At 42.1% G+C, this 15,032-nt stretch overlaps 1 protein-coding gene across 20 annotated transcripts in view; it reads left to right on the top strand.

Annotated features, from left to right (window-relative positions):
* napepld (N-acyl phosphatidylethanolamine phospholipase D) overlaps positions 1–15,032 on the top strand; it is a 57,843-nt gene that overhangs the window by 7,066 nt on the left and 35,745 nt on the right. For all 20 annotated transcript variants that reach the window (XR_005944850.1, XM_041202918.1, XM_041202917.1 and 17 more), the window contains 2 exons: positions 2,283–2,929; positions 9,823–9,937. Coding sequence is in view for 19 of the 20 variants with exons in the window: in XM_041202918.1 (XP_041058852.1) it covers positions 2,283–2,929; positions 9,823–9,937 (762 nt within the window). In the remaining variant the exon portion in view is untranslated. The remainder of the gene's footprint in view (positions 1–2,282; positions 2,930–9,822; positions 9,938–15,032) is intronic.

Below are 15,032 nucleotides of genomic sequence, written 5' to 3'. Positions count from 1 at the left end.
ATGACGGGCTGTCTATATAACTGCTGTGACAAACCTGTTGCATTGAACTGAGTCGGAGATCAAGGGGAAAGCGGTACATGCATCTAGTTTCTGGCTCACATTTAACTTTCTATGTCAAGTGTTTTTTTGGAAACGTTTCTGTTAATCTGCATGCACTTTTTTAGTTTGGAAAGTTGGTTTAAGTTCTTTTTGGTTTTGATTCTGAATTCCATTGTTCGCAATGACATCATGGAGTAAAACGTTATAACTGCGCATGCACCAGGTTGGCAGCAAATGTAGCCATTCCCAAAATACTCCTCACCATCTACAAGGTTCAAGTTAGAACAGTGATAGAATATGTACCACTTGTCTGAATGTGTGCAGCTACAACAACACTGAAGAAGTTCAACAACATTTAGGGTGGAGCACTCAACTCGATCAGCATCCCTACCATTAAACTTAATATCCATTCTCTCCACCACTGGCACCTTGTGGCTGCAGTACATACAAATACAGAATGCATTGCAGCAACTAACCAAGTTTACTTTAACAGCAGGTCTGACAGCATCTGCGGAGAGGAACACAGTTAACTTTTCGAGTCCGTATGACTCTTCAACAGAACTAAGGAAAAATAGAAAAGAGGTGAAATATAAGCTGGTTTAAGGCGGGGTGGGGGGGGGGGGGGGTGTTGTACATGGGACAAGTAGAGCTGGATAGAGGGCCAGTGATAGCTGGAGATAGCCAAAAGATGTCATAGACAAAAGGACAAAGAGGTGTTGAAGCTGGTGATATTATCTAAGGAATGTGCTAATAGGTGACATTAAGGGTAGAAAGCAGAACGAGCAAGGTACAGATAGCCCTAGTTGGGGTGGGGTGGGGGGAAGGGATTGAAATAAGCTAAAAGGTAGAGATAAAACAATGGATGGAAATACATTTAAAAATAATGGAAATAGGTGGGAAAAGAAAAATCTATATAAATTATTGGGAAAAAGGGGGATCGGAAAGGTGGTGGGGCTGGAGGAGAGAGTTCATGATCTAAAATTGTTGAATTCAATACTCTGTCCGCAAGCATGACCCAGACCTCCCTGTCACTTGCCATTTCAACACTCCACCCTGCTCTTATGCCCACATGTCCGTCCTTGGCCTGCTGCAAGGTTCCAGTGAAGCTCAACGCAAACTGGAGAAATAGCACCTCATCTTCCGACTAGGCACTTTACAACCTTCTGGACTGAATATTGAGTTCAACAATTTTAGATCATGAACTCTCTCCTCCATCCCCACCTCTTTTCCGATCCCCCTTTTTTCTAATAATTTATATAGATTTTTCTTTTCCCACCTATTTCCATTATTTTTAAATGTATTTCCATCCATTGTTTTTTATCTCTACCTTTTAGCCTATTTCGATTCATTCCCCTCACCCCATTCCCACTAGGGCTATCTGTACCTTGCTCGTCCTGCTTTCTACCCTTAATGTCACCTATTAGCACATTCCTTAGATAATATCACCACCTTTAACACCTCTTTGTCCTTTTGTCTATGACATCTTTTGGCTATCTCCAGCTATCACTGGTCCTCTATCCAGCTCTACTTGTCGTCTCCCCCCCACTCCAACCAGCTTATATTTCACCGCTTTTCTATTTTCCCTTAGTTCCTTTGTTTGAGTCATACGGATTCAAAACGTTGACTGTGTTCCTCTCTGCAGATGCTGTCAGACCTGCTGAGTTTTTCCAGGTAGTTTTATTTTTGTTTTGGATTTCCAGCATCCGCAGTTTTTTGCTTTTTACTTTAATAGCATTTCTCTGCCCCATAATCTGTTCCACCAAGAAGGACTAAAATACGAACATCAGCATCAACTCCAAGCTATTATTACTTGGACATATACCATCATTCTTTTACGTGCAGCGTCAGTATCCTGGCATTCCCTTGGCTCCAGAAGCTGTTAAAACCTTAATTGAGTTACAGCTCCACAGGTACCAGTTATTGTCTCCTAAGGCACCATTATTCATGTGTGGGCTTTGACCAGTAAGTTTTGGCAGGTTATTTAACAAGGAAATAGAACAAATACATTTCTAATGTATAGGAAACACTACTAAAGTCTACTTACAGCAGTGATTTTGATACCTGAATTGTAAAGACCATCTAAAGTCATCTTCAGAGGTAGTTATTATGTTTGGCTTTTGCTGCACTGCATTTCTGTTAAATAAAATGTTCAGTTGACTCAGTTAAATTTTCCAGGTGTCATCAATTTGTACAAGGCTATAGATCGGAGTTACTTTTTAAACTTTTTTTCTCTCTGCCTCTAGGAGCTTGACGAAGCATTGCCGATAATAGAACCGTACTTTGTCAAAAACCCGGAGCTGGTAGGAAGTATGGGGAATGGAATTCGAGTGACTTGGTTGGGACATGCATCACTGTTGGTGGAAATGGAAGGACTAACTTTTCTGACAGATCCCATCTTCAGTCAGAGAGCTTCACCTGTGCAATTCTTTGGACCAAAACGTTTCCGAAATCCACCCTGCACAGTGGCACAGTTACCCAAAATAGACGCTGTAGTTATCAGTCATACCCACTATGATCATTTGGATTACAATACAGTGCTGAGTCTTAATGAGCGATTTGGGGGTGACTTGAGGTGGTTTGTACCACTGGGTCTCTTAGACTGGATGCAGAAGTGTGGCTGTGAAAACATAATTGAGTTGGACTGGTGGGAAGAAAACTGTGTCCCTGGACATGATGAGGTCACATTTGTGTTTACACCTGTGCAACACTGGAGCAAACGGACTGTGACAGATGACAACAAGGTGCTGTGGGGAAGTTGGTGTGTTCTGGGACCCTGGAACAGATTTTTTTTTGCTGGAGATACAGGTTACTGTGTGGCCTTTGAGCAAATAGGGAAACGATACGGACCATTTGACCTTGCTGCCATTCCAATTGGAGCCTATGAGCCAAGGTACGTCAATCTGGCATCATTTCCCCTTTTTGATTTGTTCAAAAATTGGTGTGTATTTGATGCTCACTTACATTGAATGGATTGGCATGCTGGAGAATATTTCTTTGCTTTTTGTCAGAGTCAATTACTCCCAGTTTAGTTAATTGGATCCAGTCCAAAAATTAGCTAAATTTATGATTTTACTCCACTAGCATTAGGAATTTGCCACTTAAACCTATGCTAGTGTCAGAAAATATCAGACAAACATGACTTAATACTGAAATTGCCATTTTCCCAGAGAAGAATCTCATCTTTTTCTTTCCACAGTAAGGTGACAGTACAAAGCCAATAAACGACTTTTGAGGAACCCATGTTCTTAGCATAATGGGCTGAGTGCTTCTGAGCTGCTTTTGGTTTTTATTTTACTAAGGCACCAGTATGAGACATCCTCATCAGTATTGTCTCCATACCGCCTTAGCATACGACCTCATATACAGAAGATTCTACCATTCCCTGTAGGCACTTCTTTTGTGTGGATGACCAATGGTATTGCCACCCCTTAAAATAAGGTATTTTTAGTAAGCTATGATTTAGTTTGTAACTGAAGCGCCTAATGTGAAACTGAGACAGATGAATCAGGATAGTCCCCTAATCTGATTCCCAGTCTGAGCTGATTTTTGGGTGACAGAAGAATTGGCTAAAATTGGCCTAAGTGCCCCTTGGATTTGTGGAGCTGGGGTGGGAAATCAACTCGTTTGCTATGAACAGACCTCTTCATGCGTGGACACTAGGTAAAGACAGGATTCAGCATAGCTGTGATGCTCCAACATTTCAACTCCTGCTGACATTTGGGGCTGGATTTTCGACCTTCAAAGCTGAGGCAGGTGAGAGCTAAAATTAGTCCTGCCATATGGCCTGCCAGTTTCACAGCTCCATCCTGCGCCGGCCCATTTTTTGTGGTGGTGGTTTCCGGGGATGAGAGCTAGCCAATCGGGCTCATTAAGAGCCACGAGGCCGATTAAAGGAGGCTGACTAGAATTTTCCAGGGGGCCGCCAGGTTCTGCAGATGGCAAGGGCCAATTTAGGTCCCTGGAGGTGGCCTCCCAGCAGCAAGCTGGTCTGCTGGTTGTGGAGGGGGTGCATGAAGCAATGTTACAGGCAGGTTTGGAGGCTCTTCCTGCCTGCCTGGCTTCAAGATCATCTGCAGGTCATCCTGTAGAAGAGTCTACCCCACCACCATGTGGTGGTCTGGCTGCAAATGCCATTTTTTAATTTAAGATTTTAAGCAGTTGGAGATAGGGCACCTCCATCTTGAAGCACCCTCTCTCGTATTTACCTTCTGTTGAAGCCTGCTATTTGTTTAAAGCTGGAAGGCCTCTGATTAGCCCTCCAGCTTTGAGAGCCCTCCTGTCACCCTTAATTGGACAGCAAACTTGTCTCCAGGCCATTTAAGGGGCAATCCTGTGAAAATCACCATGAGTGACTGTTTCTTCCCTGGGGGTGGGTGTGGCATCGAGAAGCAGTCCTGACCTGTTTCATAATCCCAGAGTGGAAAATTCAGCCCTTTGTGTCTTTGAAATGGCTTCTTGAACAAGGGGCTGGATCTTACTAGCCCTCTGGGTACAGACTGGGCGGGGTGGGGAGGGTGGTGAAAAGTGCTGAAAAGGCGAGGGAAGGTGTGAGGTGGAGTGCCCGTGTCATCTTCCCACCATCATGCCATTTTACCATCGATGGGAAAGGTGGAGGATAGCCCTCCTAGAAGCCAACTGAACCAAATAAGTGGCTCATTAAAGGTCTCTTCCTGCCACTGCTGGGATTTTACCAGCAGTGGTTGGGCCCTTTGCCACATGGGGAGACTACCTGATGAACCTTGACGGCCTTCCTGAGGGCTCAGGTTGGGCCCTTCCAATCAGGCACTTTGTGGTGCATGGTGGAGGACCCCTCATGTCACTGGCCGTCTCTGTGGAAACCCATACCTGCCCACAGCGCCCCCAGACTCCATGTACCTGTTTGGGATGACTGCCTGCTTCAGTGGCATCCTCTCTTCTAGGCGCAGCCCCAACAGTGCCACCGTGCCCTGTGATGCTGCTGAGGTGCCAGCCCCAATTAGCTGGCAGCTCCTGGAGTGGGTGCCCATCCTTTAAAGGAACTGGAGCGCCAGTGGCAACTAATTAGCTGCCAGATGGCCGCACAATGCTGCTGAGTGTCCGACAAATGGCTGAAGCCAGGTTGCCCCTGCCACACCAATACAATTCCAGCCAAGGTTTCAGCAATTGAATCATGAATGCATATCAGCATCCTCAGCAGAAGAGAAGGGGCAAAAATCAGAAGGAATAGTCATGTCACAATGCGCTGCAGGTTTCTGGGCTGCACTCAAACTTGTCTAATAAGCACAAGTGAGGAAGGAGGGAATCTGCAATACTAACCATGGAATTTCCATTCAGTGCCTTTACCAGTTCGTTATCTTTCAATAAAATTTCTTGTCATTGAACTTAATCATACTATTTAAATAGCAACAGCCATCATTGCGCCTGTGTAAAAAGCAAACTGTTACAAAGAATTATCGTTAACTTTAACTTAGATTTTTTTTTTGCTTTGGCGGCAATATGAAGTGGGGCAGGGGAATGAGCCCACATAACACTCTACTCACTGAGGTGCCAATCACAGCTGTGTTGTAGTGAGGAAAGGTCGATGAAGGTAACTCACTTCCTCACTAGGCAGACAAATCAGAGAATGTTCACCCTAGGGTAGTGTTGCATTTCACTTTCATTTCCATTTAAACTGTCACAGGCAAAGGCCTACTTGTTGGTTGCTTCTTTCTCTGGGGATCGGATTGCTGCTTGGAGACCAAATTCAGAGGAAAGGGAAAGAAACTAACCAAAAACACAGTTTTTTTTCTATTCATTTGTTTAATATTGTTTCTTCTTAAAAGAGTCAGTTTTGACATCAACAAGGGAACTAAAGAGAGAAGCTCTACAGTATGAGAATGGAATAGATATCAGTACTGCCACACTGACTGTTCCAGTGTTCATCTATTTTCCTCATCGCCCATTTTTATACATAGAATTTATGGCACAGAAAGACACCATTCAGCCAACCTGGTCTATATTTTTCTACATGTTTATGCTTCACACGAGCCTCCTCCAGCTTCCCCTGAAATGCATTTAAACAATTCATCTCTCAACTACTCCATGTGGTAGCAAGTTCCACATTCTAACTACTCACTGGTTAAAGAACTTCCTCCTAAATTCCCTATAGGTTAGCGACTATCCTATATTCATGGCCTCTAGTGTGGGACTGCCCCGCATTTTCTCTACATTTAATTTATCAAACCCCTTCATAATTTTAAAAACTGCTATCAGGTCACCCATCAACCTTCTCATTTCTAGAGGGAAAAAAAGCCCCAACCTATTCAGTCTTACCTGATAATTATAGCCTCTCACTTCTGGCATCATCCACTTCAAGATTTTTTGTGCTTTCTCTAATGCCTGAATACCCTTTTTGATTTTCTCCCTTCAATTGAGAAGACATCTGAATCACTTTTTATCCCCCCTTCCCCCTCTCCCTAAGACTTTGGTAATTGGGTGAGACAGGTGATATTGGACCAGCTGCCCATAAAACATCTCTCCCCATTTTCATTTCCATTGACTTTGGTGGAAATTAAAATTGAGAGAGCTGTTTCAAGGTGGCTGTTACACCCTTTCTTACTGTATAGTCCAAAGTCAAAATTGCTCCCATTGATCCTTTGATGAGGCACAATTACATTGGTGCTTGGTGTGATGGAAGCAGGATATTTAAACCCCAAACAAATTAAAAACCCAAGAATTGTATATTTTGAGAGTTTGGACAGAGAGGGCAAGTGTGATTTAAAATTTGACTTACAGTGGCCTCTTTGTCTCAGTATCGGATTAATAGCAAAAACAGAAAACTGTCCTGGTTCATCCCACATGTTCTGTAAGAGTCAAGGGCTAGGATTCTGCTCCCAGTGACAGTTCCAACATCGCTGGATCACCAACCCATTTGGGAGTCATTGAAGATATAGGGCAGATGTTGGACTTAATTCTTGTCACCAAGTCAGAGCCCATTCCCACTGCTATTGCAACAGTACCACTGCTGCTTCACCAGAAGAACTGTGAAGATCTTTTAAAAGGGGCATAAACACCTTTGAATTTTGGAATTAGGTCCTTCAGTGGAAGGTGGAGCTGGGATGATCTGCCAGGCTTGGGGCCCCACATGCCCATTCTATGCCAATTTCTTTGGTCTTCATCTTTATGGCGATTGGCACGCTGTTGTCTCACAATGGGTGTGTGCTTCCTATATGCCATATTGAAGGCTTAGGAGGTCATTTAATATCCAAAAAATGGGTGTTGTGCAGCTGAATTTCTAGGTCAGCCCTTCTTCCAAAGTCCAGGCCACTTCCATGGTCTGACCCTCTGGTGAGTCCACTTGCACCCTTCTGGCAACCAGTACACCTCATTCCACTGGATATAGCAGTTTCCAACCTTATGCTAGGTCCCAGTGGCCCAGGGGGAATGGATAACCCCAGCATATGAAGTCCCATCTCTGCACCCTTTGTATCACTGACCTTTAAGGGGAAGACAGCAACTTTATTTCCTGCAAGAATGAGCAGAAACTGCCACCTTAGGCCAGAACTCGACATATCCAGACCTTGGCCTACTTCTGTGTCCTTCTGGCGCACATGCCAGAGTTGAAAGACAAACTTAACAATTATGAATGGGCATTTAACTCCTGATCTGTCCTTGATTTGATAATTTTCCTTGATTCCATGCAAAGAAAGAAAAATGTTCTTTTTGAAAGAGTGCTGTGACAGTGCACTTTGCACTCCCTCCCGCTGCTCCCCCCTCCCCGCCCCCCCATTTCTCCTCGGTGCTGTAATGATATTAGCAGCAGCTGCATGGGTTTATTTTTCCTCTCTGCATGCTTTGGTATATTTTTATTTTTATGTACCTTGCAGATTACTTTCATGCTAACAGATAGGAATTTCAAATGATGGCATGCAGTTATGCAGCCGTATCTGAGATTTTGTTCAGTCCTCAGTGGAGTATTTTGATAATACAAAGGTTATCATCAGTTGGATCTTATACTAAACAGCAAGCTGTGAATTCTGACCAGTCCTACAAAATGACTTGCAGTGAACTGACTAATCCCTCTTTTATAGTCTATCATTTCTAATCTCTCTTGTTTTATAGTCTAGCCATTCAGACTTGTAAACGGTCTGGTAAATTCAAATAAATGTATTAGTAACGGCCTCACTATAATACCATGCTTTATCATAGAAATTTCAGCACAAACGGAGGCTCAGCATCTTTTCACCAATGCCACCTTTACCTTGGAGCTCCAAATCCCATTTACCTGTTTTTTTCTCTCTATGCTTTTAATAGTTTTCCTTTTAATTGTGAGGGGCTCAGTTTCATCAACTGCTGTGGCTCAGTTGGTAGAACTCACTTCTGAGTCAGACGTTTGTGGGATCAATCCCACTCCAGATAATTGAGCACAAATTCTAGGCTAATAGTGCAATGCTGAGAGAGTGCTGCACTGCCTTTCAGTTGAGACGTTAAACCGAGACCCTTGAGATGTCACTTATTGAATGAGAAGTTAGAATGACGTTACATCTGGCTGTTCCAGTGGTTCAGATAGGCCTTTCGAATACCATAGCTTTTTTGGAAGCAAAGCATGGAGCCCCTGCAGGGTCTTTACCAATGTTCTTACCTCAACAAAGTCTGCCAAAAAAACCTGGTTGATTATCCTTTGTCTTTTTACAGGATGTTGCTGCATTTGTATTCATAATGACAATCACTCTCATCAAATAATAATTTTGTAAAGTGTTATGAGATGTTTTGATGTGATAACATACTATATAAAGGCATATATTACTATATGCCATGGAATTCATTTCACATGTTTGCTTTATTATCATTCTTTATTGGTGGTAGCAGGGTAGCAGCCAGATGTAATGTTCATTGATTTACTTCATGGAGCCATGCAGTGGCAAGTATGTGCTCCACTCAGAGGAGAATAATTCTTTAAGAACGTAAGGAAGTATGGAGCAAGACAAGGACATCTGGCTTCTATTAGGGCAGCAGCGAACTTTTCCTGAAATCTCCATATTGCTTATTTATTTTATAAAATTCTGGGAATATCAAATGCAAACCAAGCAAAGTAATACTGAGATCTCGTTGTCATCAGCTCAATATACCTTGATTTGAGGATGACATCTACTCAGTTACGCAGGAGTATGGTGACGGCAACTATTCTGCTTGTTGATTTGCGGAGGTCTTTATTGTCAAACACTCACTAATGTATTTTGTAGAAGGCTGAGCTGGCACAGCTGAAATGGTGTTGGGTTTCCTTGTCAATAGTGGCCTTTTGAGAGAGGTGTCTGCCAAGGTATGGGAAGTGCCCAACATGTTCCAGAGTCTCTCCTTCACATATATGGGAGGTGGAATATTTGGCTGGCCAGGTGTGGGTTTTGCTTTGGTAACATTCAAGGACAGGCCGAATTTCTTGTAAGCAGAATTTAAGAGATTGAGAGTGGCTTGCAAATCTGGTGCAAAGTGGGCAACAACACTGCAGTCATCCACAAACTGTAGATCATGTATATCTATGGTGGTCAGTTTAGTTTTGGTATGTAGATGACGGAGGTTAAAAAGTTGAGAATTAGTGTGTAGGTAACAATTTAAAGTTTATACATGCACTAGCCGATCTGTTTTTGTCTCTCTTGTCCTTTTCCTCTGTTTCTCTCGCACTGTCTCTAATAAACATGATTGAGATTCTATCAAATAGGAAAAAGGGATGTAACACTTCATTATATTTAATACAGAAATATGCAGCTTCTGTTGCTATTCACTTTGAGGCCTCTAGTCTACTAATCTATGTTTTTGTCTCTGCTGCAGATGGTTTATGAAATATAACCACGTGAACCCAGAGGAGGCTGTAAGGATCCACATAGATGTTCAAGCAAAAAAGTCTGTAGGAATACACTGGGGAACTTTTGCTTTAGCCAATGAGGTAAGTACTTTGCCTATCAAAGTGCCATTTGTAGACATTAAACTTCCATACTCATGGCAAAAAGTTTATTTTGGTGTTTTGATAGTCATGTACTTTAATTTTCATATAATTTACCTCGGATAAATTGGAAGTAAAACTTTAAAAAAGCAGTTACAATCTCTATTATCTCATCTAAGCACCATTCTGCTTTTGTGAACTTTGGATCATGTGTGTTGACTGTTCAACTATTGTTATGATCTCCGTAGATACCATTAAGGTTTAAAGAGAAATTTGAACACTCAATGATTAACTGAAAGAACTATGCCACAAGATTTCACATTTTTAAACAAAAACAAAATTTACTGTATGTTAAAACAATTAAACGAAGCAAGCACTACAACTTAACACTATAGTTTATCAAGACTTAGAGTATAAATCCAGTTCCTCTTTTTACTTCCTAATTCCACTTAAAATTCCCTTAAGAATTCCCTTAAAAATTAAGTGATCTTGAGGGTTCATTTGTTTCTCCTTCTGGGACCAAATCAAGTATGCCACAGCTCTCTAGAATTCACTTTGATTTATCCTCTGTGTTCCAACTATTCTCCAAGGTATGCAATTTCATGGGGACCCTTCCATTAATTGTTGGCTAGCGACCCTCAAACTTTCCTTCAAAACATTATGACTGTGGTCTTCTCAACTCATGCTTGGGCCTCACTGCATTCATGCTCCCTGATTTTTAAAAAATCAGGAATGTCCCTGGTTCCTGATGGCCTCTATGCTTCTTGTCCTGACTTTGGACAGACACAGACTGCCTTCTTCCAGTCTGCTCCCACAGCTGCTGGCAGCTCTGCCTACTAGCTCTAAACAAGCTGACTGCTCACTGCCTGTTTCAGTGAACAAACACACACACATAAATTAAAACAAAGAAACCTTCCTAACCCCCACAACCCATCTCCATGGCAATGTGGCACAATTTGGGCTGCTGCAACCAAAAATATAAACTAATTAACATTTACCTTCAAAACAACCAATTGATTCTGTGACCCACAATAATAATATATAATCTCTAATAGAGTTGATGGGCCACTTACCAGACTTGACGGTTACACGAAGAAACGCCTTTGTTTACAAAGGTGCTTTGGGCTTCTGTAACCTGGGAACTGCATGAATAATTTAAATCCCTTACTGAAATAACTGTAGACCTCCAGTCCCTACCACGAACTCAGAAATGATGCTCCATTAACTGAACACAGGTTACCCTTTGAACTGTAGTTATCCTTGGTCTATTTATTGGTTTCTCAGTCAAGTGTTTCCATTTATCTACATTTAACATTCAATTCCTAAACTAAAAGTTATTTCCTAAAACATGTAACTTATGAAATCAGATGTTCGCAACACCATGCAGTATATCACGGCTTAGGTTGTAGCTCCTTAATCAATGGTGTGGCTCATAAATCGATTAGGGTCCTTATTTCCACACAGCTGGACTTCTGTACAGATAACAGCAAAGTGATGATTCCTTAAGTGGCTCATTATGCCCACTGGTAGCTGAGCCAAACAGAGCAGACATTCCCCAGTCTGCTGAGTTAGCTGATTTCACCTGGGATGACAGCAGGAGCTAATGAAGTTGACTTCAGCAACCGAGGATAAGAAGAGGAAAGAAAATTTGACCATGGATCATAATTGCTATCCCTTGTTGGAGCTGCATGTGTGTAGATTTTGGGTAGAAACAGGGGTGCAAACTGGCTTCTCCTTTTTGCAGCATGGCAGAAGTGGGATGTAACATCTGTCTGTCCTTCCAGCCCAATTCACTTTCCTGAATCAAGGGGCCATTAGTAATGTGGAACAGGTTCCAAGTGGCATCCACTATGACAGAGTTTATCAATCCAAGGACACAAATTTCCACCATTCATGCTGCGGGACTAGAAAAGGTGGTAGGGAATTTAAAAGGGATGGTGGAGCCCTGCAGAAAAAACAAAGAACCAGGGCCTAAAAAGATCAGGTCACTCGTCCATTTGGAAGAAGGGGAGGCCCCTTTTCCTCCCACAGGAAGAATTTGAGGCCTTATTGCTGCAGTCACTGGGCCAGTTATCATCTTTCCGAGGAAACTTCTACAACAAGAAAGAAGGAAAGCAGGAAAATCTGCTGGAACCCTAGATACCTACTTTCTGCCAGCAATTTGCATGTGAGGATTTGCTTTATCACCTGATTTTATCCTTTTTGCAATGATATTCCTCCAGATATTGGGAGGGATAGCAGAGAAAAATCCAACTGCCATGTTAGAGCCAACACATAAATAATGGTCATAATGCTATATTCCCGAGTGAAGGCTAAATGTTTAGGACAGACCGGAAGAAAGAAAACTGCGAAAAGAGAAGATTGCGTTATGATCAGGAATGGGAATCCTGTTGTTTTTTTCTACCCCCTGCCTAGCTTGAGAATTTTGAGGCCAATTATCAGGCTTACACTACTGCCTTGATTGAGATTAACTTGCTCAGCACAGACTAGGAATTTAATCTTGGCGTGTGTACCTCTGTCCTGCATCACGCTTATCCGCATTATCCATAAGGAAATACACAGCTTTAGGAAATCTAAACATTGTAATAAGGTACAAGTTAAAGGCATGTGATCCCGTAATGTAATAATATCAATGTTAGTACATATATAGCTTCTAACCAAATATCTTGGAGCTAGGAAAGGGTTAGGGTTTGACCATATTTGACTGTTGCATTGTTAAAAGTAGAATATGATGTCCACGGGATATTGTAGAAAGTATGGGCAGAATATTGTGCTTGTTGGGCCAGCACGCACCCAACCCGCACGACCGTAAAATGATGCCCGATGACGTTGGGTGAGCGTCCCAACGTCACTGCGCACTCATGCAATACTTCGGTTGACAGCGCGCTCGCTGACAATTAACAGGCCTATTAAGGCCATTAAAGTACCAATTGAATTAAGTTTTTCGCTGCCTGTCCAACCTTACGGTTGGTGGGCAGGCAAAAAAGCCAAACAGCCTTTGGATTTTTTAGGAAACCTCATACACGGGTGGGATGAGGTTTCCAACAGCAATTAAAAATTAAATAAAAATGTTAACATTTCATTCATAACATGTCCCTGCTCTTGTGGTAGAGTCACATGAGGGGACATGTTTTTTTTAACATTTTAAAATTCTTTATTTTTAATTTTTTAAATCTTCAGCTCCCTGAAGCAGCTCTGTGTCTCAGGGAGCTGTCATTGCACACGCATGTGTGAACTTGCACCCTTGCCCTCCTCCCGCCCGCCAATGTGAAATCGCAGTCGAGACTCAATTGCGGGCGGTGGTCGCTTTCGTGGCTGCTCCCGTTTGCCCCTGCTGAGCTTGCCCGACGAGGGCAAAATCCTGGCCTATAAATTGGCAGGGCTCAATACCCCAATCAACATCCTCTTTATTATGGGTCACAGTGTCTATGCAAAATTTGATCTGTAGAAATAGAATATCTGAGGGGCAGAGGAATTTAATTCTGCCATTTTTCTGATTAGTATCTCCTGCTTCCTGAGAATTTATTATTGTAACCTCTTCATCTTGAGAGCAATAATTGCCCATCTGAGTCCATAATTAAAACATCCAAAGAGAAAGGGACATTCTTTCTCAAACCAGCTCTTTGTCGAGAGAATACAGCAGCTTACTATTCATCCTTTGTAATTGTCTGACTCATTTGGTCGTGGGTGTATCTCTTGTAATTATCTATTATTGCATCCAAGTCTGGACAGATTTTCTGTCATATTAAACAGGATTACTTGCATCATGTACATTCCAAGTTGCTATATTCACTGCCCTTGCCATGAATTACATTCATATTTTAATAGGCCTTATTCTCTCCCTACCTAGAAGGAATCTCCAAATTGCCTCCTCTCCTCAGCATTGCCTATAAGATTAAGCAGCTCTAAAAATCTAAGAGTAGAATTTCTTCCTCTGGAATAAATGTGAAAATGATCCCTTTTAAAAGAAATTAGTCAACTTTGATGTCATTTTTTCTCTATTACCCTGAAGGGGTAATTAACTAGGGTATAGTTCCTAGGTAGGTATTGACCTGGAAAGAGCTCCTGAATCATTGGCTCCAATACAGTTCCTGAAGGTCAAAGGGAAGCGGGCAACCAATTTAAATAATTAAGGCCTCTATTAGGGCTAATTTAGTGAAAGTAGCAACATGGATATGACATTGGCTGAGTGACAGGAAATGGAAAGTAGTGGTGAATGGTTGTTCATCTGACTAGAGGAAGGTTTGTAGAGATTCCCCTGGGGTCGGTGTTAGGAACCCTGCTCTTCCTTATATTTATTAATAACTTTAGTGTATAGGGCACAATTTCAAAATTTGCAGGTGACACAAAACTTGCAAGTATTGTGAACTCTGAGGGGATTGTATTAAACTTCAGAGAGGACGTAGACAGGTTAGTGGAATGGATGGACAAGTGGCAGATTAAATTTAATGCAGTAAAGTGTAATGTTATTCATTTTGGAAGGGGGAATGGGGAGAGGCAATACAAAATAAAGGGTACAATTTTAAAAGGGGTGCAGGAACAGAGGGACCTGAAGGTATATGTGCACAAGCCATTGAAGGGGCAAGGCAGGTTGAGGCTTCAGTTAATAAAGCATGCAGGATCCTGGGCTTTGTAAATAGGGGCATAACAGTACAAAAGCAAGGAACTTATGACCCAAACCTGTACAAACTGCTGGTTCAGCCTCAACAATAGTATTGCATCCAATTCCAGGAACCACACTTTAGGAAGGATATAAAGGCATTAGAAAGGGTGCAAAAAACATTCCTAAGAATGATTTCAGTGATGAGGGACCTCAGTTGTATAGATAGATTGGAGAATCTGGTGCTCTTCTCCTTGGATAAGAAGTTGTTGCGAGGAGAGTTGATCGAGGTATTCAAATATTGAAGGGTCTGGACAGAGTAGATAGGGAGAAACTGTTCCAATTGGTGGGAGGATTGAGAACCAGAGGGCACCTATTTAAGGTGATTGGCAAAAGAAGCAACAGTGACATGTGGGAAAACTTCTTTACTCAGCAAGTTGTTAGGATCTGGAATGCACTGCCTGAGATTGTGGTGGAAGCAGATCCAATTGTGGCTTT

Source organism: Carcharodon carcharias, chromosome 13 (assembly GCF_017639515.1).
Source record: "Carcharodon carcharias isolate sCarCar2 chromosome 13, sCarCar2.pri, whole genome shotgun sequence".
Classification (NCBI taxonomy): Eukaryota; Metazoa; Chordata; class Chondrichthyes; order Lamniformes; family Lamnidae; genus Carcharodon; species Carcharodon carcharias.
This window is presented reverse-complemented; position numbering and strand designations above follow the sequence as displayed.